The following is a 26,370-nucleotide window of genomic DNA, read 5'->3' on the forward strand; positions in this document are numbered from 1 at the left end:
AGCCTGCCCCCAGCCTGCTGGCTCCCCCCACCTCCTCCCCCGCCTGCCCTCCGGTTTCCCCAGCACCCCCCTCTGCTGCCCCCCGGCCGTGCCCAGAGCTGAGCGTGCCAGGGCGTAGGCCAGGCTGTGCGTGCGAGCAGAGGCGGGCAGTGCCGCTGGGCGCAGGTGGGCGCGCTTTGCTGGAGGAGCAGGGCCGGCACCACAGCCGTTGGCACCTACCGTCAAGCCTTTATTTACAGTGTGCCAGGGACTGTACAGCGCGCGCCCGCTGCCTCGACCCCCGTCTGCCCGGGGTGGCCCCACGGCGCCGGGACCCCATGGCCGGCTGAGCACCAGCAGGGCCAGGCACTCGGGGAGGGGAGCCGGGCAGCACGGGCGCAGTGACAGGCTGGCTCAGGAGGCTGTGTGCCCAGGGCACGGGGCTCGGCCCCCGCCCCCGGAGCGGTGGGAGGGACGACGTGGGAGGGCTGGTGTCACGGAGCGAACCCGCTCAGCTGCTCGCCTGCTCAAACCACGTCAGCACCTGCTGCTTGTTCTCCGCCACCCACTTGATATTGGCCTTGGTCCTCTCCAGCGCCTGCTCCAGCGCCCTTGTGCCCGAGCCAAAGCCCACGTCCATGTTGTCAGCCTTGAACTGCTCCAGCTGCCGAGGGAGCAGGACTGGGTGAGCACGGGAGGCAGCTGGACAGCGAGTCTGTGCTCCCGGCGCCCTTCCCGCACCCCGGCGCCCCCCCTGCACCCCAGGGCCCCCCCGCACCCCGGCGCCCTCCCTGCCCTCCCTGCACCCCAGGGCCCCCCACACCCTGGCACCCTCCCTGCCCTCCCTGCACCCCAGGGCCCCCCACACCCTGGCACCCTCCCTGCCCTCCCTGCACCCCAGGGCCCCCCCACACCCTGGCACCCTCCCTGCCCTCCCTACACCCCAGGGCCCCCCACACCCCGGCACCCTCCCTGCCCTCCCTGCACCCCAGGGCCCCCCCACACCCTGGCACCCTCCCTGCCCTCCCTACACCCCAGGGCCCCCCGCACCTCGGCACCCTCCCTGCCCTCCCTGCACCCCAGGGCCCCCCACACCCCGGCACCCTCCCTGCCCTCCCTACTCCCCAGGGCCCCCCACACCCCAGCGCCCTCCCCGCCCCTCCCGGCCTCAGAGCTGCCCAGCCCAGGCCCAGCAGGGCCAGAGCCAGCGGTCTGCGCAATGCCCAGGTGGGGCTGGGGGGCCTAGGGGCGCCCGGGTGCAGCAGACTCCTCGGCTGTGGGCCCACATATGGGGCGGGGGCTCTGGCGGGGGCGGGCGCTGCCGTCCCTGGGGCTGGCATTGCAGTGGGCCCCTCCCTAGACCTGCCCTGGCTCGCCCCCACGGGCTCCAGTGGCCCCGACCCAGCGCTCGGGCGCGGGGCAGAGGCTGGCGCAGACCTGGCAGGGCTCCCCCTTCCCGGGGGCCCCGCCCCCCACGGCCTGCCGGGGCCTCACCTGCTTCAGCTCGAAGTCGGAGGCAAAGCGCTGCGTCACGCCCTGGATCAGGGAGGAGAAGGAGAAGGACCCCCCGCCATACCTGGGGGGCAAGGGGGGTGAGTGGGGGAGGCGCCTTCCTTTCCAAGGGGCAGCACCCCAGGGCGTCCTGCGGTGCCCCTCCATGGCCAGCAGAGGGCCAGACACCCCCCCCGCCCTCCCCAGGGACCACAGGGCAGGTACCATGGGGGGAGAGGAGGGAGAGACAGAGTGCCCCCAGCTCCGCCCCTTTCCCTGGCCCCCAGCTCCGCCCCTTTCCCTGGCCCCCAGCTCCGCCCCCTCTCCCTGGCCCCCAGCTCCGCCCCTTTCCCTGGCCCCCGGCTCCGCCCCTCTCCCTGGCCCCCAGCTCCGCCCCCTCTCCCTGGCCCCCAGCTCCCCCCCCCCGGCTGCCCCCCACTCACTGGGAGAAGAGGGTTTTCCAGTTGCTGCGGATGAAGTCCCAGGCCAGGCTCTGCCCGGCCACGTTGCTGGCGATGCTGGTGATGGTGGAGGTGGCGTCCTGCTTGCGGATTTTGGTGGGGTCCAGGCAGTACTGCAGGTACCTGGGGGGCAGGCAGGCTGGGACGCACGGCCCTGGGCAGGCACCGCCCCCCGACTGCCCCCAGCAGCCCCACGCCCGTCCCCAGGACCCCTCCCGCCCCATGCCGCCCCCCACGCCCACCTCCAGGACCCCTCCCGCCCCACGCCGCCCCCCACGCCGCCTCCAGGACCCCTCCCGCCCCACGCCACCCCCCACGCCCGCCTCCAGGACCCCTCCCGCCCCACGCCGCAGCCCCACGCCCATCTCCAGGACCCCTCCCGCCCCACGCCGCCCCCCACGCTGCCTCCAGGACCCCTCCCGCCCCACGCCGCAGCCCCACGCCCATCTCCAGGACCCCTCCCGCCCCACGCCGCCCCCCACGCTGCCTCCAGGACCCCTCCCGCCCCACGCCGCAGCCCCACGCCCATCTCCAGGACCCCTCCCGCCCCACGCCGCCCCCCACGCTGCCTCCAGGACCCCTCCCGCCCCACGCCGCCCCCCACCTGCTCAGGATCCAGTAATCCTTGCTGCAGGCCAGGGCAGAGCGCAGCTTGTCGGCCTCCACCACCACCGTGGCCTTTCGGAACATCTGCCACACGAAGTCCCAGTCGGCCTCGCTGCCCGTCCGGATGGCGCTGCAGTAGATGGAGGAGCGCAGGTTCGGGGGGATCCTGGGGGGGAACATGCTGTCATGGGACGAGCCAGAGCACGCCAGCCTGCTCGGGCAGCCCCCACACACAGAGCCGCGGAGCAGCCTGGGGGACGTGCCCCCCCGGAGAGAGCAGAGCCCCCCCCACACAGAGCCGCCGAGCAGCCTGGGGGACGTGCCCCCCCCCGAAGAGAGCAGGGCCCCCCCCCACAGAGCCGCGGAGCAGCCTGGGAGACATGCCCCCCCCGGAGAGAGCAGAGCCCCCACACACACAGAGCCATGGAGCAGCCTGGGGGACATGCCCCACGGAGAGAGCAGAGCCCCCAGACACAGAGCCGCGGAGCAGCTTGGGGGACGTGCCCCCCCCGGAGAGAGCAGGGCCCCCCACACACAGAGCCGCGGAGCAGCCTGGGGGACCTGCCCCACGGGGAGAGCAGAGCCCCCCCACACAGAGCCGCAGAGCAGCCTGGGGGACATGCCCCACGGAGAGAGCAGAGCCCCCACACACAGAGCCGCGGAGCAGCTTGGGGGACGTGCCCCCCCAGAGAGAGCAGGGCCCCCCCCCACAGAGGCATGGAGCAGCCTGGGGGACATGCCCCACGGAGAGAGCAGGGCCCCCCCCCCCACAGAGCCATGGAGCAGCTTGGGGGACGTGCCCCCCCAGAGAGAGCAGGCCCCCCCCCACACAGAGCCATGGAGCAGCCTGGGGGACATGCCCCACGGAGAGAGCAGGGCCCCCCACAGAGCCATGGAGCAGCCTGGGGGACATGCCCCCCCCAGAGAGAGCAGGGCCCCCCCCACAGAGCCATGGAGCAGCCTGGGGGACGTGCCCCCCCAGAGAGAGCAGGGCCCCCCCCCACAGAGCCATGGAGCAGCCTGGGGGAATGTGCCCCCCCCCCCGGAGAGAGCAGGGCCCCCCCCACAGAGCCGCGGAGCAGCCTGGGACACATGCCCCCCCCCCGGAGAGAGCAGGGCCCCCCCCACAGAGCCGCGGAGCAGCCTGGGACACATGCCCCCCCCCCCCCGGAGAGAGCAGGGCCCCCCCCAGCACAGAGCGCATCACCATGCCCAGGGCTAGCATCTCTGGGGTGCCAGGGGCCCAGGCAGGGCCAGCAAGCTGGGATCTGCCTCCTGGAAACAGGCAACCTCTGCCTGAGCTCCCACTAGATTTGCCCCAGCCCCCGTCCCAGGGGCACCATGGTCCCGCCCAGCCCAGAGGCCCCGGGGAAGGGCTCACGGGTTGATGTCGGGGTTTTGCTTCCAGGCGCTGAAGAAGCCGGCGGCCAGGACCCCGCACTCCCGGATCCCGTAGGAGCAGGCCGTGCTGATGGCGTTGATCTCGTTGTACCTGGCGGAGGGGAGCAGTGCAGCTGGTGTACCCGGCGGCAGGGAGCCCGGGTGCAATGACCCTGGCAGGGACAGGTGCCCCTCGGCCCGTCACCGCTGGGCCCGGGAGCCTCCCCCACTGTCCCTGTGTCACCTCTCCCCTGTGTAAGGGGGGCTGGGGGGCACAGGGAGCACTGGGGTGTGTGAGGGGAGGTGGGGGATGGGTTATAACCTCTCCCCTGTGTAAGGGGGGGGGCTGGGGGGGCACAGGGAGCACTGGGGTGTCTGAGGGGAGGTGGGGGATGGGTTAGAACCTCTCCCCTGTGTGAGGGGGGCTGAGGGGCACAGGGAGCACTGGGGTGTCTGAGGGGAGGTGGGGGATGGGTTAGAACCTCTCCCCTGTGTAAGGGGGGCTGGGGGGGGCACAGGGAGCACTGGGGTGTCCAAGGGGAGGTGGGGGATGGGTTAGAACCTCTCCCCTGTGTGAGGGGGGCTGAGGGGCACAGGGAGCACTGGGGTGTCCGAGGGGAGGGGGGATGGGTTATAACCTCTCCCCTGTATAAGGGGGGCTGGGGGGCACAGGGAGCACTGGGGTGTCCGAGGGGAGGTGGGGGATGGGTTATAACCTCTCCCCTGTGTAAGGGGGGGCTGGGGGGCACAGGGGTGTCTGAGGGGAGGTGGGGGATGGGTTATAACCTCTCCCCTGTGTGAGGGGGGCTGGGGGGCACAGGGAGCACTGGGGTGTGTGAGGGGAGGTGGGGGATGGGTTAGAACCTCTCCCCTGTGTGAGGGGGGCTGGGGGGCACAGGGAGCACTGGGGTGTGTGAGGGGAGGTGGGGGATGGGTTATAACCTCTCCCCTGTGTGAGGGGGGCTGAGGGGCACAGGGAGCACTGGGGTGTGTGAGGGGAGGTGGGGGATGGGTTATAACCTCTCCCCTGTGTAAGGGGGGCTGGGGGGCACAGGGAGCACTGGGGTGTGTGAGGGGAGGTGGGGGATGGGTTATAACCTCTCCCCTGTGTAAGGGGGGGGCTGGGGGGGCACAGGGAGCACTGGGGTGTCTGAGGGGAGGTGGGGGATGGGTTAGAACCTCTCCCCTGTGTGAGGGGGGCTGAGGGGCACAGGGAGCACTGGGGTGTCTGAGGGGAGGTGGGGGATGGGTTAGAACCTCTCCCCTGTGTAAGGGGGGCTGGGGGGGGCACAGGGAGCACTGGGGTGTCCAAGGGGAGGTGGGGGATGGGTTAGAACCTCTCCCCTGTGTGAGGGGGGCTGAGGGGCACAGGGAGCACTGGGGTGTCCGAGGGGAGGGGGGGATGGGTTATAACCTCTCCCCTGTATAAGGGGGGCTGGGGGGCACAGGGAGCACTGGGGTGTCCGAGGGGAGGTGGGGGATGGGTTATAACCTCTCCCCTGTGTAAGGGGGGGCTGGGGGGCACAGGGGTGTCTGAGGGGAGGTGGGGGATGGGTTATAACCTCTCCCCTGTGTGAGGGGGGGCTGGGGGGCACAGGGAGCACTGGGGTGTGTGAGGGGAGGTGGGGGATGGGTTATAACCTCTCCCCTGTGTAAGGGGGGGCTGGGGGGCACAGGGAGCACTGGGGTGTGTGAGGGGAGGTGGGGGATGGGTTATAACCTCTCCCCTGTGTAAGGGGGGCTGGGGGGCACAGGGGTGTCTGAGGGGAGGTGGGGGATGGGTCTCACTGCGGGGCACCCAGCCCATCACACTGCGGGGCCCCCAACTCCCGGCCCCCCGCCCCGCCCGGGACAGAGGCAGCAGCGGGCGGAGCAGCCGGAGCGCAGGCCTGGCGGGCGCCCGACTCACTGATCCATCAGCCCCTCGGGCAGCTTGGTCCAGTTGCCGGTGACGGTGGCAAAGTGCTGGAACAGGGGCAGGACCTGCTTCTGGATGTATCTCTGCGGGGGAGGGGCAGGCGTTAGCCCCGTGGCCCAGCCACGAGCCAGGCGGGTCCACGGCTCCGAGCCTCCCCTGCCACCCGCCCTTCCCCCGGCAGCTCCCGCTCCCCCGGCCCTCCCCCCCGGCAGCTCCCGCTCTCCCCCGGCCCTCCCCCCTGGCAGCTCCCGCTCCCCCGGCCCTCCCCCCCGGCAGCTCCCGCTCCCCCCCGGCCCTCCCCCCCGGCAGCTCCCGCTCCCCCGGCCCTCCCCCCCGGCAGCTCCCGCTCCCCCCCGGCCCTCCCCCCCGGCAGCTCCCGCTCCCCCCCGGCCCTCCCCCCCGGCAGCTCCCGCTCTCCCCCGGCCCTCCCCCCCGGCAGCTCCCGCTCTCCCCCGGCCCTTCCCCCGGCAGCTCCCGCTCTCCCCCGGCCCTTCCCCCGGCAGCTCCCGCTCCCCCCGCCCTCCCCCCAGCAGCTCCCACTCTCCCCCGGCCCTCCCCCCCGGCAGCTCCCGCTCTCCCCCGGCCCTTCCCCCGGCAGCTCCCGCTCCCCCCGCCCTTCCCCGGCAGCTCCCGCTCTCCCCCGGCCCTCCCCCCGGCAGCTCCCGCTCTCCCCCAGCCCTCCCCCCCGGCAGCTCCCGCTCCCCCCGCCCCCCCGGCACCCTCCCCCGGCCCTCCCCCCGGCAGCTCCCGCTCTCCCCCAGCCCTCCCCCCGCCCCCCCGGCAGCTCCCGCTCCCCCCACCCTTCCCCGGCAGCTCCCGCTCCCCCGGCCCCCTCCCCCCCGGCAGCTCCCGCTCCCCCCGCCCCCGCCCCCCGGCAGCTCCCGCTCCCCCGGCCTCCCCCCCGGCAGCTCCCGCTCCCCCCGCCCTTCCCCGGCAGCTCCCGCTCCCCCGGCCTCCCCCCCGGCAGCTCCCGCTCCCCCCGCCCTTCCCCCGGCAGCTCCCGCTCCCCCCCTTTCCCCGGCAGCTCCCGTTCCCCCCGGCCCTTCCTGCCGCAGCTCCCGCTCCCTCCACCCTCCCCCCGGCAGCTCCCGCTCCCCCCCCACCCTCCCTCTGGCAGCACCCGCTCCCCCCCGTCCTTCTCCCGGCAGCTCCCGCTTCCCCCCCCACCCTCCCTCTGGCAGCTCCCGCTCCCCCCCGGTCCTTCTCCCAGCAGCTCCCGCTCCCCTTCGGTCTTTCCCCCGGCAGCACCCGCTCCCCCCCGGTCCTTCTCCCAGCAGCACCCGCTCCCCCCCGGTCTTTCCCCCGGCAGCTCCCGCCCCTGGGCCCCGCTCTGCCTCTCTCCCAACAGCAGGGGCATTCTCAGCGCCCACCCCACGCCCTGCGCTCGTCCCTGGCGCAGCGAGCCGGCTGCCGCGGGGCCCACCTGCATGGGGCCGTAGACCTCGCTGCGGTCGAACATGAGGCGGAAGTAGCCCAGGTTGTCCAGGGCCGCGCTCCAGGGCAGGTACTCCCTCTCCTGGCCCAGGTAGCGGGTGGTGTTCAGGGCCAGCAGGATGCTGATGTACTTCGCCCTGCGCAGCGAGGGCAGAGCTCACGGCCCAGCCAGACATGCCACGGCCCCCCAGATCCCCTCCCCCCACAATGGGCCTGCTCCCCCCAGCCTCCCTAGCAATGCCCCCCCAGCTACCCTCCTCCCACAACGGGCCTGCCCCCCCCAGCCTCCCTAGCAATGCCCCCCCAGCTACCCTCCCCCCACAACGGGCCTGCCCCCCCCAACCTCCCTAGCAATGCCCCCCCAGCTACCCTCCCCCCACAACGGGCCTGCCCCCCCCAGCCTCCCTAGCAATGCCCCCCCAGCTACCCTCCTCCCACAACGGGCCTGCCCCCCCAACCTCCCTAGCAATGCCCCCCCAGCTACCCTCCTCCCACAACGGGCCTGCCCCGCCCAACCCCCCTAGCAATGCCCCCCCAGCTACCCTCCCCCCACAACGGGCCTGCCCCGCCCAACCCCCCTAGCAATGCCCCCCCAGCTACCCTCCCCCCACAACGGGCCTGCCCCGCCCAACCCCCCTAGCAATGCCCCCCCAGCTACCCTCCCCCCACAATGGGCCTGCCCCGCCCAACCCCCCCAGCAATGGGCCCACCAGCCCCCTCCCCCCACAATGGGCCTGCCCCCCCAGCCTCCCTAGCAATGCCCCCCCAGCTACCCTCCCCCCACAACGGGCCTGCCCCCCCCAGCCTCCCTAGCAATGCCCCCCCAGCTACCCTCCTCCCACAACGGGCCTGCCCCCCCAACCTCCCTAGCAATGCCCCCCCAGCTACCCTCCTCCCACAATGGGCCTGCCCCCCCCAGCCTCCCTAGCAATGCCCCCCCAGCTACCCTCCCCCCACAACGGGCCTGCCCCCCCCAGCCTCCCTAGCAATGCCCCCCCAGCTACCCTCCCCCCACAACGGGCCTGCCCCCCCCAGCCTCCCTAGCAATGCCCCCCCAGCTACCCTCCTCCCACAACGGGCCTGCCCCGCCCAACCCCCCTAGCAATGCCCCCCCAGCTACCCTCCCCCCACAACGGGCCTGCCCCGCCCAACCCCCCTAGCAATGCCCCCCCAGCTACCCTCCCCCCACAACGGGCCTGCCCCGCCCAACCCCCCTAGCAATGCCCCCCCAGCTACCCTCCCCCCACAATGGGCCTGCCCCGCCCAACCCCCCCAGCAATGGGCCCACCAGCCCCCTCCCCCTGCACTGGGCCTGCCCCGCCCAGCCCCCCTCCTCTAGTAATGGGTCTGGCCTAGCCAGCTCCCTCCCCATGCAATCAGCCTCCCCCACCAATGAGCCCACCCAGTCCCTATCCCCCATAATGAGCCTGCCCCGCCCAGCCCCCCTCCCCCGACAATGGGCCCGCCCTGCCCGAACCCCCCAGCAATGCACCCTCCTCCTGGCTGCGCCCCAGGCGCACGGAGAAGGGGCAGCGGAGGGGGAGGGTCGGGGAGACTCCGGCTCGGGCGCGTGGGGGGCTGAGGGGGGCGGATGCCCCAGGCACATGGAGAAGGGGCAGCGGAGGGGGAGGGTCGGGGAGACTCCGGCTCGGGCGCGTGGGGGGCTGAGGGGGGCGGATGCCCCAGGCACATGGAGAAGGGGCAGCGGAGGGGGAGGGTCGGGGAGACTCCGGCTCGGGCGCGTGGGGGGCCGGGGGGGCGGATGCCCTAGGCACATGGAGAAGGGGCAGCGGAGGGGGAGGGTCGGGGAGACTCCAGCTCGGGCGCGTGGGGGGCCGGGGGGGCGGATGCCCCAGGCACACGGAGAAGGGGCAGCGGAGGGGGAGAGTCGGGGAGACTCCGGCTCGGGCGCGTGGGGCCCGGGGGGGGGGGGCGGATGCCCCAGGCACATGGAGAAGGGGCAGCGGAGGGGGAGAGTCGGGGAGACTCCGGCTCGGGCGCGTGGGGGGCCCGGGGGGGCGGATGCCCCAGGCACACGGAGAAGGGGCAGCGGAGGGGGAGAGTTGGGGAGACTCCGGCTCGGGCGCGTGGGGGGCCCGGGGGGGCGGATGCCCCAGGCACACGGAGAAGGGGCAGCGGAGGGGGAGAGTCGGGGAGACTCCGGCTCGGGCGCGTGGGGCCCGGGGGGGGGGGGGCGGATGCCCCAGGCACATGGAGAAGGGGCAGCGGAGGGGGAGAGTCGGGGAGACTCCGGCTCGGGCGCGTGGGGCCCGGGGGGGGGGGGCGGATGCCCCAGGCACATGGAGAAGGGGCAGCGGAGGGGGAGGGTCGGGGAGACTCCAGCTCGGGCGCGTGGGGGGCCGGGGGGGCGGATGCCCCAGGCGCACGGAGAAGGGGCAGCGGAGGGGGAGGGTCGGGGAGACTCCGGCTCGGGCGCGTGGGGGGCTGAGGGGGGCGGATGCCCCAGGCACATGGAGAAGGGGCAGCGGAGGGGGAGGGTCGGGGAGACTCCGGCTCGGGCGCGTGGGGGGCTGAGGGGGGCGGATGCTCCAGGCACATGGAGAAGGGGCAGCGGAGGGGGAGGGTCGGGGAGACTCCGGCTCGGGCGCGTGGGGGGCCGGGGGGGCGGATGCCCTAGGCACATGGAGAAGGGGCAGCGGAGGGGGAGGGTCGGGGAGACTCCAGCTCGGGCGCGTGGGGGGCCGGGGGGGCGGATGCCCCAGGCACACGGAGAAGGGGCAGCGGAGGGGGAGAGTCGGGGAGACTCCGGCTCGGGCGCGTGGGGCCCGGGGGGGGGGGGCGGATGCCCCAGGCACATGGAGAAGGGGCAGCGGAGGGGGAGAGTCGGGGAGACTCCGGCTCGGGCGCGTGGGGGGCCCGGGGGGGCGGATGCCCCAGGCACACGGAGAAGGGGCAGCGGAGGGGGAGAGTTGGGGAGACTCCGGCTCGGGCGCGTGGGGGGCCCGGGGGGGCGGATGCCCCAGGCACACGGAGAAGGGGCAGCGGAGGGGGAGAGTCGGGGAGACTCCGGCTCGGGCGCGTGGGGCCCGGGGGGGGGGGGGCGGATGCCCCAGGCACATGGAGAAGGGGCAGCGGAGGGGGAGAGTCGGGGAGACTCCGGCTCGGGCGCGTGGGGCCCGGGGGGGGGGGGGCGGATGCCCCAGGCACATGGAGAAGGGGCAGCGGAGGGGGAGGGTCGGGGAGACTCCGGCTCGGGCGCGTGGGGGGCCGGGGGGGCGGATGCCCCAGGCACATGGAGAAGGGGCAGCGGAGGGGGAGGGTCGGGGAGACTCCGGCTCGGGCGCGTGGGGGGCCCGGGGGGGGGGGGAGGATGCCCCAGGCACACGGAGAAGGGGCAGCGGAGGGGGAGGGTCGGGGAGACTCCGGCTCGGGCGCGTGGGGGGCCGGGGGGGGGGCGGATGCCCCAGGCGCCCAGCCGCTCACCTGGCCAGGTTAAAGGCGTCGTCGATGAGCTGGGCTCGGTTTATCACCGGGATGGCCTGGAAGAGACGTGCGGTTACCGGGGGCGGGCGGGGAGCCATGGCCTGGCCCAGCTCGGGTCGGGCCGCCCCACAGCAGCCCCTGGGGGCCTGGGCCGGGCAGTCGGGTACCTGGTGATTGGTGCCCAGCTCGGCCAGCAGCTTGTCCCAGTTGCCCTGGTCGTAGTTCACCCGGAAATAGCCCGTCACGTTGATGTTGAGCAGGAGCCAGTCGGCATCGGTCACCTGGAATCCTGGGTTCGTGGCTGACGGCGGGAAAGGGAACGTGTGAGGGGCCCTCAATGCTGCAGAGCCCCCCCCCCAGCCCCTCTGGGCCCCCCAGAGCCTCCCCCCACTGATGCTGGCGTGGCACAGCCGGCAGCTCCGGCGTGGGCCCAGGAGGCGTGGCAGCGGGGCAGCCCTGGCCTGGCAGGCAGGGAGGGCGAGTACCTGAGGACTCGGTGAGCCAGTACATCTGCTCTGCCGGAGCCGACTTCTTCATCCAGGGCACAGGGACTATCCAGACGTAGCTGCAGAGACAGGCAGACACTGGGGCCTTGTGCCTCCCTTCCCTGCAGGCCCTCGCTCTGCTGCGCCCCTCCCCGCAGCCCAGGGGCTCTGGGACCCACACCACAAGGCCTGTGCTCTCCCGGGGTGCCCGGTGCAGCCCTGGCCGGGTTCCCGGAGCCGCGCGGGCGCTCACTTGAACGGGGAGGGCCGCTCCACGGGGGACTGGGGGTCCAGCAGGAAGTGCGCCTGGGCGAGGGAGCCGTTCTGCGTGTTGACGCTCAGCACGGGGAAGCCCATCTGCAGCGTCCAGCGCTCCATGATGACTTTGATGGTTCCGGGGAGATTCAGTTTGTCTGCGTCCACCACCTGCCGGGGCGGGAAGGGCTCTGGTCTGGGCGGGCTCCCGGCCATGGGGCACCGCTGGGGGCGGAGAGAGGTGCCCAGAGCTGGGTGTCGGGGGAGGTGCGGTCGAGGTTCATGAGACAGGGACGCCCCCCGTCTCGTGCCCCGGCAGCCTGTGCCCGCGGCTCCCCTCCGTGGCGAAGCACTCGGCATCTCACAGCTCCCCACTTCCACAGGGCGCCCGCCGGCCTCCTGGGGCCGCCACGGGGCCTGGGCTCGGGTGTCAGGGCAGGAGCTCCCAGGGCAGGGGCCAGGCCCCCTCCACGCCCGCGCAACACGGAGAAGGCAAGAGCCACGGAGGCCTTGCCAGGGAACAGCACCGAGACTCTGTTGTGCCCAGCGGGGCCGTGTGCCAGGCCTGCCCGTGTGCCTCCGGTGTGCCCAGCGGGGCCGTGTGCCAGGCCTGCCCGTGTGCCTCGGGTGTGCCCAGCGGGGCCGTGTGCCAGGCCTGCCCGTGTGCCTCGGGTGTGCCCAGCGGGGCCGTGTGCCAGGCCTGCCTGTGTGCCTCGGGTGTGCCCAACGGGGCCGTGTGCCAGGCCTGCCCGTGTGCCTCCGGTGTGCCCAGCGGGGCCGTGTGCCAGGCCTGCCTGTGTGCCTCGGGTGTGCCCAACGGGGCCGTGTGCCAGGCCTGCCCGTGTGCCTCGGGTGTGCCCAACGGGGCCGTGTGCCAGGCCTGCCCGTGTGCCTCGGGTGTGCCCAACGGGGCCGTGTGCCAGGCCTGCCCGTGTGCCTCGGGTGTGCCCAGCGGGGCCGTGTGCCAGGCCTGCCCGTGTGCCTCGGGTGTGCCCAGCGGGGCCGTGTGCCAGGCCTGCCCGTGTGCCTCGGGTGTGCCCAGCGGGGCCGTGTGCCAGGCCTGCCCGTGTGCCTCGGGTGTGCCCAGCGGGGCCGTGTGCCAGGCCTGCCCGTGTGCCTCGGGTGTGCCCAGCGGGGCCGTGTGCCAGGCCTGCCCGTGTGCCTCGGGTGTGCCCAACGGGGCCGTGTGCCAGGCCTGCCCGTGTGCCTCGGGTGTGCCCAGCGGGGCCGTGTGCCAGGCCTGCCCGTGTGCCTCGGGTGTGCCCAGCGGGGCCGTGTGCCAGGCCTGCCCGTGTGCCTCGGGTGTGCCCAGCGGGGCCGTGTGCCAGGCCTGCCCGTGTGCCTCGGGTGTGTCCAGCGGGGCCGTGTGCCAGGCCTGCCCGTGTGCCTCCAGTGTGCCTAGCGGGGCCGTGTGCCAGGCCTGCCCGTGTGCCTCGGGTGTGCCCAACGGGGCCGTGTGCCAGGCCTGCCCGTGTGCCTCGGGTGTGCCCAACGGGGCCGTGTGCCAGGCCTGCCCGTGTGCCTCGGGTGTGCCCAGCGGGGCCGTGTGCCAGGCCTGCCCGTGTGCCTCGGGTGTGCCCAGCGGGGCCGTGTGCCAGGCCTGCCCGTGTGCCTCGGGTGTGCCCAGCGGGGCCGTGTGCCAGGCCTGCCCGTGTGCCTCGGGTGTGCCCAACGGGGCCGTGTGCCAGGCCTGCCCGTGTGCCTCGGGTGTGCCCAGCGGGGCCGTGTGCCAGGCCTGCCCGTGTGCCTCGGGTGTGCCCAACGGGGCCGTGTGCCAGGCCTGCCCGTGTGCCTCGGGTGTGTCCAGCGGGGCCGTGTGCCAGGCCTGCCCGTGTGCCTCGGGTGTGCCCAGCGGGGCCGTGTGCCAGGCCTGCCCGTGTGCCTCGGGTGTGCCCAGCGGGGCCGTGTGCCAGGCCTGCCCGTGTGCCTCGGGTGTGCCCAGCGGGGCCGTGTGCCAGGCCTGCCCGTGTGCCTCGGGTGTGCCCAGCGGGGCCGTGTGCCAGGCCTGCCCGTGTGCCTCGGGTGTGCCCAGCGGGGCCGTGTGCCAGGCCTGCCTGTGTGCCTCCAGTGTGCCTAGCGGGGCCGTGTGCCAGGCCTGCCCGTGTGCCTCGGGTGTGCCCAGCGGGGCCGTGTGCCAGGCCTGCCTGTGTGCCTCCAGTGTGCCTAGCGGGGCCGTGTGCCAGGCCTGCCCGTGTGCCTCCGGTGTGCCCAACAGGGCCGTGTGCCAGGCCTGCCCGTGTGCCTCGGGTGTGCCCAGCGGGGCCGTGTGCCAGGCCTGCCCGTGTGCCTCGGGTGTGCCCAGCGGGGCCGTGTGCCAGGCCTGCCCATGTGCCTCGGGTGTGTCCAGCGGGGCCGTGTGCCAGGCCTGCCCGTGTGCCTCGGGTGTGCCCAGCGGGGCCGTGTGCCAGGCCTGCCCGTGTGCCTCGGGTGTGCCCAGCGGGGCCGTGTGCCAGGCCTGCCCGTGTGCCTCGGGTGTGCCCAGCGGGGCCGTGTGCCAGGCCTGCCCGTGTGCCTCCGGTGTGCCCAGCGGGGCCGTGTGCCAGGCCTGCCCGTGTGCCTCGGGTGTGCCCAACGGGGCCGTGTGCCAGGCCTGCCCGTGTGCCTCGGGTGTGCCCAACGGGGCCGTGTGCCAGGCCTGCCCGTGTGCCTCGGGTGTGCCCAGCAGAACCAGGCACCAGGCCTGATCATGTGCCTGCTGGGGCCACAGGGAGCCCGTGTGCGGGGCAAGGTGGCTGCAGGACCGTATTGCAGTGGGGTGGTGGTGGGGGGCCCCGGTTCTCCGGCCCCCACCAGGAAGAGGCTTGGCACAGGCCAGTCCTGCCAGTGCCCTGCCCCCCGCCCTGGCCGGTGGGGGAGCCGCGTACCTTCTGCAGGTGGGTCCACAGGTCGTCGTAGACGGTGTTCCCGTAGCTGAAGGTCTGGAGGTAGGACTGTGGAGAGGCGGGAGAGGCAGGCTGGGAGGAGGCACCGCTCCGAGGAAAGCCCTGGCCAGGCTCTCAAGGCCAGGGGCCCTCGGCTCCCAGCGGCCGTACCCGCCCTTGCCCAGGGCACCAGGGACTCCTAGCTCCAGCCTGTGCCCGGGCAGAGCGAGCACAAAACCCCGGCTGAGCAGGGCTGGGCGTGTGCCGAGTGGGCCCACCCAGCCCGGGGCAGGCCCCCCCGGCAAAGAGCCCTCCCCCGGGGACCGGGCCGGCAGCCCCTCTGCTGGGCAAAGCCGGGTCTGCCGGCGGGCACCTACCTTCAGCCCCTGCTTGAAGCGCCCCTCGGTGAGGAACTCGGAGAGCATGCGCAGCACCGACGCCCCCTGCGGGAGAGCGGAGAGAGGCGCTGAGCGAAGAGGGGCACCGCTCCCTCCCCTCCCCAGCCGCGTGCGGAATACATGTTGTTCCGTGCACCAACACCGGTGCCGACGTGCACCACCAGTAGGCACAAAACAGCAGTGGGTGGGGCGGCACGGGACCCTCTCCCCGCAGGGCCCCTCACCTTGCTGTAGGCGATGGCGTCAAAGACCTCGCTGATCTGCGCCGGCGTCTTGATCTCGTCCTCCTGGAAGGAGAGCGGGTGCGAGGAGGCCAGCGCGTCGATCTTCATCACGCGGTACATCTCGCTCTGCACGATCAGGTCTTTCTGCAAAGGCACCGGTTACAGGCAGCGCCAGCGCCCAGCCACAGGCCGGCCCCCCGCGGGGCGGGGCTGCCACGCTTCCTCCCCACCCAGCTGCACCGGGGCAGGGGCAGGGCCCGGTCACAGCTGCCAGCAGCTCCCGACTGCCCCCCGGAGGGACGACGGACCCAGCGGCCTCCCAAGCCCAGAGCCAGCGCCAGGAAAGGCTTCGGCCAGCCAAGAGCAGGCCCCCCCCGGGCTCTCCCCCGGGCCACGCAGCCAAGGCCCCTGGCCCCAGGGAGGGCAGGTCTCGAGGGCCCCCACACCCCTGGGCCCGTCGGGCTGGACTCACGATGTTCCAGGAGGGCTCAGCAGAGTCCGCGCCCAGGTACTCCACGTAGGAGGCAAAGCCCTCGTTCAGCCACAGGTCGTTCCACCAGCGCAGCGTCACCAGGTTCCCGAACCACTGAGCGCGAGACGGCGAGGGTCAGCCAGGGAGCCCCGAGCCCCCCCCAACACACAGCCAGGGAGCCCCCGCCCGACACACAGCCAGGGAGCCCCCCCGACACACAGCCAGGGAGCCCCGAGCCCCCCCCCGACACACAGCCAGGGAGCCCCCCCCCGACACACAGGCAGGGACCCGCCCGACACACAGCCAGGGAGCCCCCCCGACACACAGCCAGGGAGCCCCGAGCACCCCCCCACACACAGCCAGGGACCCGCCCGACACACAGCCAGGGAGCCCCGAGCCCCCCCCGACACACAGCCAGGGACCCGCCCGACACACAGCCAGGGAGCCCCCCCGACACACAGCCAGGGAGCCCCGAGCCCCCCCCGACACACAGCCAGGGACCCCCCCACACACAGCCGGGGACCCCCCCCGACACACAGCCAGGGAGCCCCCCCGACACACAGCCAGAGACCCCCCCGACACACAGCCAGGGAGCCCCCCCGACACACAGCCAGGGAGCCCCCAGACACACGGCCAGGGAGCCCCCCCCAACACACAGCCAGGGAGCCCCCCCGACACACAGCCAGAGACCCCCAGACACACGGCCAGGGACCCCCCCGACACACGGCCAGGGACCCCCCCGACACACGGCCAGACACACGGCCAGGGACCCCCCAGACACACAGCCAGGGAGCCCCCCCGACACACGGCCAGGAACCCCCCAGATACACGGCCAGGGGGACCCCCCCAGATACACAGCCATGGAGCCCCGAGACACACAGCCAGGGAGCCCCCCCAGACACACGGCCAGGGAGCCCCCCCAGACACACGGCCAAGGAGCCCCCCCCAGACACACGGCCAGGGAGCCCCCCGACACACGGCCAGGGAGTCCTGGGCAGTCTCCAGCCTCTCAGGCTCCCATCCCCAGCAAAGGGCAGGCAGGGGGCGGTGGGGGGCCGCAGGGGGCAATGGGGGCAGGCAGGGGCGAGGGGCTGCAGGGTGGGAGCAGGAGGCTGCAGGGGGCAGGCAAGAGGCAATGGGGGCAGGCAGGGGCGAGGGGGCTGCAGGGCGGGAGCAGGGGGCAGGCAGGAGGTGGTGGGGGCAGGCAGGGGCAGGCAGGGGGCAATGGGGGCAGGCGGGGGTCAGTGGGGGCAGGCAGGGGGCAGGCAGAGGGTGAGGGGGCCGCAGGGGGCAGGCAGGGGGCAATGGGGCAGGCAGAGGGCGAGGGGGCCGCAGGGGGCAGGCAAGGGGCAGTGGGGGCAATGGGGGCAGGCAGGGGGCAATGGGGCAGGCAGAGGGCGAGGGGGCCGCAGGGGGCAGGCAGGGGGCAGTGGGGGCAGGCAGGGGGTAATGGGGGCAGGCAGAGGGCGAGGGGGCCGCAGGGGGCAGGCGGGGGTCAGTGGGGGCAGGCAGGGGGCAATGGGGCAGGCAGAGGGCGAGGGGGCCGCAGGGGGCAGGCGGGGGTCAGTGGGGGCAGGCAGGGGGCAGGCAGGGGGCAGGCAGAGGGCGAGGGGGCCGCAGGGGGCAGGCAGGGGGCAATGGGGGCAGGCAGAGGGCGAGGGGGCCGCAGGGGGCAGGCAGGGGGCAATGGGGGCAGGCAGGGGCGAGGGGCCGCACAGGTACCTGGTGGGCGAGCTCGTGGGCGATGACGGTCACCACGCGCTCCTTGTTGCCGATGGAGGAGAAGGCGGGGTCGTAGAGCAGCGCGCTCTCCCGGTACGTCACCAGGCCCCAGTTCTCCATGGCCCCCGCGTTGAAGTCTGGAAGGGCCACCTGGTCTGGGGAAGGGACGGGCCGCGTTAGCCCCGGGGAGCCGGCAGGGCTGGGTGCGGGCGGGAGGGCTGAGGAGGAGGCTCTCCGGGCTGCTTGGCCACTGGGGCAGATTTCTAGCCTGGGTCAGTCGGGTCCGGGTCTGGGTTTCTAGCCTGGGTGAGCCGGCAGGCCGTGCCCGGCGCGGGGATGGAGGCCTGCCTTGGCGCCAAGGCGGTGGCACGCTGGGGGGTCTGTGCTCACCTGCTTGAGCCCCGGTTCCCTTTTCCCGCTGACAGAGCTCCCGCTAGCCCGCCCTGGCCCTGGCGAGAGCTCCGGCGCAGCCGCCCTGGCCCTGGCGAGAGCTCCGGCGCAGCCGCCCTGGCCCTGGCGAGGGCTCCGGCGCAGCTGCCCTGGCCCTGGCGAGAGCTCCGGCGCAGCCGCCCTGGCCCTGGCGAGGGCTCCGGCGCAGCCGCCCTGGCCCTGGCGAGGGCTCCGGCGCAGCCGCCCTGGCCCTGGCGAGAGCTCCGGCGCAGCCGCCCTGGCCCTGGCGAGAGCTCCGGCGCAGCCGCCCTGGCCCTGGCGAGAGCTCCGGCGCAGCCGCCCTGGCCCTGGCGAGAGCTCCGGCGCAGCCGCCCTGGCCCTGGCGAGAGCTCCGGCGCAGCCGCCCTGGCCCTGGCGAGAGCTCCGGCGCAGCCGCCCTGGCCCTGGCGAGAGCTCCGGCGCAGCCGCCCTGGCCCTGGCGAGAGCTCCGGCGCAGCCGCCCTGGCCCTGGCGAGGGCTCCGGCACAGCTGCCCTGGCTCGCCCTCGGTGCGGGGAGCTCCGGGAGTGGCCGTGGCTCTCGGCGCAGGGCCCCCGACACGGGGCAGGTGGAAGCAGCCAGGGGCTGCGTGTGGCTGCCCAGTCAGGCTGTGTCCGTGCCGGGGGGGGGCACTGGGCAGCTGGCTGGGGCCGTGGAAGTGCAGAACCCCTGCCCGTCGGGGGCAGTGCCCCGGTGCCCCGAGCCAGAGCCCGCCAGCACAGCCTGCCCGCGAAAGCCCAGCGAGCCGTGCTCCCCACCCGTGCCCAGGGGAGAAGAGCCCTGTGCCCGAGGCTTGCAGGGCGTGGAACTGGCCCGGCAGGCCCAGGCCGAAAGCCAGCGCCAGAGGCTGCGGGCGGAAGCCGGGGAGCGGAGCCGCCCGGCGCGGAGGCGGGACACGGGGCAAACGCAGCCGCCAAAGCCAGGAAGAAGCGGAGCAGAGCGCGCACGGCCCAGGGCAGCTCCCATTCCTGGAGCGTCCTTGTGACGACGCGTTGGGGGTTCCCCGTCTCCTGCACCCCGAAATGGCACAAACAGACTGCACCAGCCAGTAGAATGGAGGGGGGTTTATTGCTCCTCCAGCACAGCGCAGCACAGATGTAATCTGGTTACAGGAACTGGGGCTAAGAGGCCTCAGGCCCCCCCTTGAGATAGGGGAGTCCCAGCCCCCTCCCCAGCTCCTTCTCCCCTGCTTTCCAGACAGGAACTAACTTCCCCTCTTCCAGCCCTGCCCCCCAGCCAGGGCAGCATTCCACCTCCCTTTGTTCCTCTCCATGGGGGGTGTCTGGCCACTGGTCTGCATAGTGACTCATCCTGTTTTGCTGGGTCGTGGTACCCACGGCAGCCAGTGGGGGTTCCCCCAGAGCCAGCAGCATAGAAACCAGCCAGGTACCCCCACTACGTCACAGTCCTCACCCGGGACAAGGCAGGGTGCCAGCCTGCCCGAGTTACCCCCAGCGGAGGCAGACAAGGGCGCCCGCCCAGCGCTCCACTGAGGCGAGGCACGGCGAGCCACCCGGGGCAGACGGAGACGGCGCAGGGGACCAGGGGCCGCCAGGACTGAAAAGGGTGATGCTGCCCCTGGGGGGGGACGGTCCCTGGGGGGGGACGGTCCCCCTGGGCCCTGGGGGGACCTCAGCCTGCCTGGCAGCGACCCCCCTGCAACGTGCATGCGGACGGTGTGGCCTCGGGGGAAATGGCCGAGGGGCGGGGCTGCCGGTGGCCTGGGAACTGGTGGTTTGATCCCCCCGGCCCAGACACCCCTCCAGGGGTTCAGGCTGAATATGCAGAGTCCGGAGGCCACAGGGAGGGAATCTCGGAGCCCCAGGCTAACGGGAAGAGGCCAAGGCCCTTACAGCCCAGGGGCGCTCTCCAGCAGGGACGGAGGTGGAGCAAAACAAGTCTCATCTAGCGAAGACGGAGCCGGGAGCCCCCACCCCCCAGACTGCGGCTGCTCGGGGGCAGGGCGGCGGGACGCGGGGCCGGACGCAAGCCCCGATTCACTGCGCAGGAGGCGCGGGAAGCAGCTGGGGGAGGCTCTGGCCGGCCAGCCTGGGCCTTGGACTCAGCCGCTGTCTCCAGCGCGGCCTCAGCAGCTGGGTCTTTACTTCTCTCGTCCCTGCTGACCAGGGCTGCTCCGCTGGTGCCCCCAGCCAGCGCCCGCGGGCCAGTCGCTGCTGCCGTGCTTGGCCACGCCGGCGAGGGGCGTCACCCTCCGCTCCGGAGAGCAAGATCCCCAGGTTGCCAGCTGCGGCCGGGCAGTCTCCACACGTGACTAATGGTTAGAGCCTTCTCCCAGCGCTGGAGGCCCCGGGGGAGGGGCTGTTGCTGGGGTACTGGGGGCTCTGCTGGGAGATGGGGGCTGTTTTGGGGGGCAGGGCAGGGCAGGCAGGACTCAGCCGGCTGCGGGGAGACTGACGTGGGGCCGGGGGCCCAGGCCGACTGGCCCGAGGGATCCTTCGCTGGGTTCAAAGCTCCATCGCCCTCCTGCTGGGCGCTGGCTGGGGGTCGCTCTGGGCTAGTCCCCTGGGGGGGCCCTGGGGGCTGGGGGAGGGGACCCCTGAGGGGCTCACGGCAGAGGCAGGCGGCTGGAGGCCCCGAGAGGCGCCGTCCCGGAGGCGGAGGGGCGCCCCCCCAGGTGAGAGTGGCCCCCCAAGAGAGGGTCACCGCACTGGAGTGGGCCCTGGGAACGGGCTGTCCCACTGCCGCTGGAGTGCAGGGGTGTGGCGGGGGGGTCTGCTCGTACCCCGGGGTCCCCCTGCGCGGGGAGGTGCGATTCCCACGTGAGGTGCTGCCGTGTCAGTACCTGGCCGGTCGCTGTGTTGGGCTGTGACTGACCCCTACTGGCCTCTGCCTGTGAGCACGGCCCAGCAGGGGGGGGGGGGGGGTGCCTAAGTCACTAGACAAAGACCCGAGTTGGGCAGCGAGGGAACTAGGAGGTGAGGGTCGGGGAAGGGCAGTCTGGGGCTGGAATCACGGAGGAACCAGTCTAAGGAGGGGCTGGAACCCAGGGCCAGGGACCCATCTCAGGGGGCTGCGGCTGCCTGGCCCTGACCCCTGTAGCCACGTCCCATCTGTGCGGGGCTGCGCCTGGAGCAGCGATAACCCCCCGTTCTAGCGGCCGGCACAGTCTGTGCCTCCTGCCCCGGGAGCGCAGGGTCGGGGGCCCGACGCGCCGTCCCCGGGGGGAGGGTCTTTCCCTTTCTCAGCCGGGGGCTTCTCACTGGTGCGCGGCCCCCGACTGGTTCTTCTGTGGGTCAGCGGCCCCGGCCCTCGGAAGGCCTCCCAGCCCTGCTCCGTTCCCTTTGGCTCTCTGCTTTCCTGCTCCCCGCCCTGGCGGGACGCCCCTGCGGGCTACAGGCCTGGAGATTGCCGGGGCTCTCGGCGGACGGCCCCCCCGTCACACGGGCAGCCCCAGGGCCGGGGAGCTCGGTGGCTCCAGGCCAGGCTGCGAGGGGTTTGCACTGGAGAAGGGCAGGAGCGGTCCAAGAGCCCTGGCTCCTAGCGGCCTGCCTGGAGGCCAGCCCCACACCGCAGGCCGCCGGACGCAGAGCACAGCATGCCCCCCGGGGAGCAGGGAGCACCCCCGGGACCCCGCTCCCCCGGGCACTCACCAGACTTGGGCAGTGGGTAGGCCGTGTTGTAATGGCGCTCGAAGAACTTGAGGATGGGCCCGGTCACGTTGAGGGCGTAGGCCCCTTGCCCCTCGGCGATGGCCTTCGGCCGCCCCCAGATGCCGATCTGCAAGGCGAGACCAAGGCTCAGTCACGGCCAGCGGCCCCCCCCCCCCCCCGGGCAGGCTCCCTCCCCGTCCCGCGCCCACCTGCACGTTGTCCTGCCGGCGCTCCACTGCCTGGAACTGGCTGACGATGAAGGCCAGCAGGTAGGTGGACATCTTGGGCGTGGTCTGGAACTCGGTGACGTTCCAGGTGACGCCAGCCTCCGTGTACTGACTGGAGCCTGAAAGGAGCCACGGCTCCGTCATCCACGCACACGCCCCTCCAGCCCCCCAGAGCAGGGTGCAGCAGCCCGGCACCCCCTCCCCGACGGCAGAGCTGCAGGCCTCTGGCCCGGCTGGGGAAAGGGCCCTGGCATGGCCTCTCCTGCTCCCCCTTCGCCCCACCCCTGCGGGGGCCCCTGCCCCACACAGCCCCGGCAGGCTCAGCAGCCGAGCGCGGAGCCCCCCAACCTGTGACGTGCTGGGAGGGGCTGTGCCGGGGGCTGCCCAGCCAAGCTGGGGCATCAGCTCCGAGCCCATATGAGAGTCCAGCCCCTCCCTGCTCTGCAGCCCCTTCTCCGGCCTCAGCTGCTCCCTGCTGGCCCAGGGACCCGGCCTGGCCAGGGAACAACCCCGGGGGCAGACTCAGGCCAGGCCCTGCAGGAGCCAGGAGCCAGGGCCCAGGGAGCCCAGCGGGCACAAGGTGGCAGCTGCTGGCACCGGGACCCTGCTGCCAGCTCCTGCGGGCCCGGCTCACTCACTCTGCACTGGCATGTTGGACAGCGCCGTGTGGTCGGGTCTGTGGACCAGCGTGACCGAGAAGTTGGCCTTCATGGCGGGCTCGTCGAAGCAGGGGAAGGCTTTCCGTGCGTCGGCCGCCTGCATCTGCGTGGTGGCCACAACCCTGCAAGCCAGGCAGCCGGTCAGCCCGGCCACCCCCAGGCCCGGACCCCCAGGGTCCCCAGCAGGGTCGGTCCGCACAGGACCCTGCCCGCCGGAACCCCCAGCGCGGGCGGGGAGCCCGGCCTGGCACCCCACTTTCTGGAGAGCACCCCAGCCCCAGCGGCTGGTCCGGCGGGTGTGTTCGGCCTGTGGGAGGGGGGGGCCCAGCCCCACATGCCTCGCAGCTCCCCCCTGCACATGGCACAGGCCTGGGGCAGCAGGGGCGGGCGAGCTGGGCTCAGCCTCAGGCATTGTCCCAGTGGACAATGAGCGACCCAGAACCTGCACCGAGCCTCAGCCGGGCTCCGCCCCCAGCCGACACCCCGGGGCCGTGGTCAGACCGAGCTCCGCCCCCAGCCGACACCCCGGGGCCGTGGTCAGACCGAGCTCCGCCCCCAGCCGACACCCCGGGGCCGTGGTCAGACCGAGCTCCGCCCCCAGCTGACACCCCGGGGCCGTGGTCAGACCGAGCTCCGCCCCCAGCCGACACCCCGGGGCCGTGGTCAGACCGAGCCCCGCCCCCAGCCGACACCCCGGGGCCGTGGTCAGCCCGAGCTCCGCCCCCAGCCGACACCCCGGGGCCGTGGTCAGCCCGAGCTCCGCCCCCCCAGCCGACACCCCGGGGCCGTGGTCAGCCCGAGCTCCGCCCCCCCAGCCGACACCCCGGGGCCGTGGTCAGCCCGAGCTCCGCCCCCAGCCGACACCCCGGGGCCGTGGTCAGCCCGAGCTCCGCCCCCAGCCGACACCCCGGGGCCGTGGTCAGCCCGAGCTCCGCCCCCAGCCGACACCCCGGGGCCGTGGTCAGCCCGAGCTCCGCCCCCAGCCGACACCCCGGGGCCGTGGTCAGCCCGAGCTCCGCCCCCAGCCGACACCCCGGGGCCGTGGTCAGACCGAGCTCCGCCCCCAGACGACACCCCGGGGCCGTGGTCAGCCCGAGCTCCGCCCCCCAGCCGACACCCCGGGGCCGTGGTCAGACCGAGCTCCGCCCCCAGCCGACACCCCGGGGCCGTGGTCAGCCCGAGCTCCGCCCCCAGCCGACACCCCGGGGCCGTGGTCAGCCCGAGCTCCGCCCCCAGCCGACACCCCGGGGCCGTGGTCAGCCTGAGCTCCGCCCCCAGCCGACACCCCGGGGCCGTGGTCAGCCTGAGCTCCGCCCCCCGAGCTGACACCCCGGGGACACAGAATCATAGAATCATAGAACTGGAAGAGACCTCAGAAGGTCACGTCCAGCCCCCTGCTCTAGGCAGGACCAACCCACCTAAATCAACCCGGCCAGGGCTTTGTCAAGCCGAGACTTAAACCCCTCTAGGGATGGAGACTCCACCCCCTCCCTAGGGAACCCAGCCCAGCGCTTCCCCACCCGCCTGGGGAAATCACTTTTCCTAATATCCAACCTAGACCTTCCCCACTGTAACTTGAGCCCATTGCTCCTTGTTCTGCCACCTGCCCCACTGAGACCAGCCTCTCTCCAGCCCCTCTGGAACCCCTGCAGGGAGTTGGAGGCTGCTCTCAAATCCCCCCTCACTCTGCTCTTCTGCAGACTGAACAAGCCCAAATCCCTCAGCCCCTCCTCGCAGGTCATGTGCTCCAGCCCCCCAATTATTTTAGTCTCCCTCCACTGGACCCTCTCCAATGCTCCACATCCAATACGTCCACTTGGTCATCCCAAGCTCTGCCCCCCGGCCGACACCCCAGGGCCGTACCTGGTCACGTTGTTCTCCACGTACTCGCTGCGGTAGAAGCCGGCCAGGTCGTCGGCCAGCTCCCCGGTGAAGACGCTGTCCAGCCGGTAGCTCCTGCCTTTCTCCAGCTGCCCGCCGAGCTGCACCACCAGGTACTGGGCCTCGGGCTCCAGCCAGGTCTTGGTGATGGGCGGGGGGCTGGAGCCCCCCTCCCCGTGCAGCGAGGCGTGGAAGCCGCCCTGCAGGGTGTAGTTGAGCCGCTTGCTGTGGATGAGGATGAGGTCGGTGGCGTTCTGGCAGGAGAAGAGCACGGTGCTGTTCCCCCGGAAGAGGTAGCGGCCGGAGGCGTCCTGGGTCAGGAAGGGCTGCAGGCGGACGGTGTAGAGCATGGGGAGCAGCGTCTGGGGCAGCCGCAGGTTGTTCCAGGGGTTGGCGGGGCCGGTCGTGGGGGCAGGAGTGGAGGGGGCTGCGCTGCCCGGGGCGGAGGGGCCCGGCTGCGAGGTGTCCGAGTTTCTCCCCTTCTCCTGGGAGTACACCACGGACAGGGCGATGATGGTGGCCACCGCGCCCACGCCCAGGACGATGCCCGCGATGCCCAGGGGCTTGCTGATGAAGAAGCCGGCCGCCATGGCGCTGGAGGGAGAGGCAGGGCAGGAAGCGGCGGCGGTCTTGGCGCAGCCTTTTATGCGGGGCTGTGGGCGCCGGGTTAATGGGTGAGGTATTAATTGCTGCGAGGCTCTCAAAGGTCACTGCCAGTCGGCAGCATCTGCCACCTGCCTCCCCCTCTCAGGAGAACGTGACTGGGACCCAGGGCGGCCTGCGGGGGGCAGGGCCCGTCTCCTCCCACGGCACGGCTCGGCTCGGCTCTCCCTCGGTGCGGGGCGCAGCGCTCAGGGCGCCTGCCGTCTCTCCTGGGGGCCGGCAGCGGCCCGGGGGCTAGTGGATGAAGCAGGAAAGCGCGAGTCAGAACCCCAGTGGCTAGACCCCGGCCGGCCTGCCCTGCCCCGGCTCCCTCCCTGGGCCTGGGTCTGCCCGGGGACACGCTTACGGCCACCGCCCTGGGGGCCCGTGTAAGGCAGGGGCGCGCGTGTCGGGAGCGCTGCGGCCAGGGCGGGGCCACGGTTTGCCAGACCTGCCCCAGGAGGAGCAGCCGAGCCTGGAGCCCCGTGGCTGAGCCGGGTGCCGGCCGGGCTGTCGCTCCAGGGCGGCGATGGCCGGTCTCCATCCGCCCAAGGAAGCGCGGAGGCGACGGCCGAGGCTGCAGCCAGACGAGCCCCGTCCCTCGCCCGGCCGCAGCGCGGGGACCCCAGCGTAGCAGCTCCCGAGGGCCTGAGCCCCGGGCTGGGGAGAGCCCCGTCCCCCACGCTGCGCAGAGCCCGGCAAAGCCCCGTGTCCCTGGGCACCCGCCGGTGCCTCATTCGCACGGAGGCGGCTCTCGCACCAAGCCACCGCCTCGTGCGCCGGGCGGGGGGCCCGCAGAAGCACAGAGCTGTCAGGCAGTCGGGGTGTGGGCATGGGGGGCACGCCCCGCCCACCCGGGGGTCAGAGCCAGCGCCTGACCCCTGCACCAGGAGCCCCGGCCTGGGCGCTCTCCGGACTGTGGGAGCTGCCAGCCACCTGGGGCTTCCAAAGTCCCTGCTCGGCTGCTCGGCTAATAAAGTTTATCAGCGGATTGGGAAGCAAAGAGCTCGCAGGGCCCTGAGCAAAGGCCCCAGGAAGCGCGTTCTCCTTCCCCGGGCCACTTCCAGGGCCGGGCAGCGCCCAGGCAGGTCTGGCCATGGTGCCACGGCCCCAGGCGCTGGAGCAGGGCCCAGCCCCTCAGGCCAGGCAGCCTGGGCCAGCCCCGTTGTAGGCGCTGTGGGGAGAGGGGTGCGAGCAGGGCCAGGCCGTGGTGCGGACGGGAGGGGTGCGAGCAGGGCCAGGCCGTGGTGCGGACGGGAGGGGTGCGAGCAGGGCCGGGCCGTGGTGTGGACGGGAGGGGTGCGAGCGGGGCCGGGCCGTGGTGAGGACGGGAGGGGTGCGAGCGGGGCCGGGCCGTGGTGCGGACGGGAGGGGTGCGAGCAGGGCCAGGCCGTGGTGCGGGGAGAGGGGTGCGAGCGGGGCCAGGCCGTGGTGCGGACGGGAGGGGCGCGAGCGGGGCCGGGCCGTGGTGCGGACGGGAGGGGCGCGAGCGGGGCCGGGCCGTGGTGCGGACGGGAGGGGCGCGAGCGGGGCCGGGCCGTGGTGTGGACGGGAGGGGTGCGAGCGGGGCCGGGCCGTGGTGAGGACGGGAGGGGTGCGAGCGGGGCCGGGCCGTGGTGAGGACGGGAGGGGTGCGAGCGGGGCCGGGCCGTGGTGAGGACGGGAGGGGTGCGAGCGGGGCCGGGCCGTGGTGAGGACGGGAGGGGTGCGAGCGGGGCCGGGCCGTGGTGCGGGGAGAGGGGTGCGAGCGGGGCCAGGCCGTGGTGCGGACGGGAGGGGCGCGAGCGGGGCC

The 26,370-nt window shown here is 73.6% G+C and overlaps 1 protein-coding gene across 1 annotated transcript in view; it reads right to left on the minus strand.

Moving 5' to 3' along the window:
• Positions 1-208: 208 nt before the first annotated feature.
• Positions 209-26,370, minus strand: part of ANPEP (alanyl aminopeptidase, membrane) — a 29,028-nt gene continuing 2,866 nt past the window's right edge. The window contains exons 2-21 of the mRNA XM_075918027.2: positions 23,919-24,833; positions 22,035-22,177; positions 21,379-21,515; positions 21,170-21,296; positions 17,131-17,285; positions 15,409-15,522; positions 14,937-15,080; positions 14,692-14,757; positions 14,318-14,383; positions 11,452-11,624; positions 11,199-11,278; positions 10,881-11,014; positions 10,714-10,769; positions 7,259-7,406; positions 5,827-5,918; positions 3,919-4,029; positions 2,536-2,703; positions 1,914-2,054; positions 1,474-1,555; positions 209-643 (exon numbers count right to left, since the gene is read on the minus strand). Coding sequence (XP_075774142.2) covers positions 491-643; positions 1,474-1,555; positions 1,914-2,054; positions 2,536-2,703; positions 3,919-4,029; positions 5,827-5,918; positions 7,259-7,406; positions 10,714-10,769; positions 10,881-11,014; positions 11,199-11,278; positions 11,452-11,624; positions 14,318-14,383; positions 14,692-14,757; positions 14,937-15,080; positions 15,409-15,522; positions 17,131-17,285; positions 21,170-21,296; positions 21,379-21,515; positions 22,035-22,177; positions 23,919-24,526 — 2,898 coding nt within the window. The 5' untranslated portion in view covers positions 24,527-24,833 and the 3' untranslated portion in view covers positions 209-490. The remainder of the gene's footprint in view (positions 644-1,473; positions 1,556-1,913; positions 2,055-2,535; positions 2,704-3,918; positions 4,030-5,826; positions 5,919-7,258; positions 7,407-10,713; positions 10,770-10,880; positions 11,015-11,198; positions 11,279-11,451; positions 11,625-14,317; positions 14,384-14,691; positions 14,758-14,936; positions 15,081-15,408; positions 15,523-17,130; positions 17,286-21,169; positions 21,297-21,378; positions 21,516-22,034; positions 22,178-23,918; positions 24,834-26,370) is intronic.

The sequence above is a fragment of the Pelodiscus sinensis genome, chromosome 14 (assembly GCF_052426305.1).
Source record: "Pelodiscus sinensis isolate ZL-2025 chromosome 14, ASM5242630v1, whole genome shotgun sequence".
Taxonomy (NCBI): Eukaryota; Metazoa; Chordata; order Testudines; family Trionychidae; genus Pelodiscus; species Pelodiscus sinensis.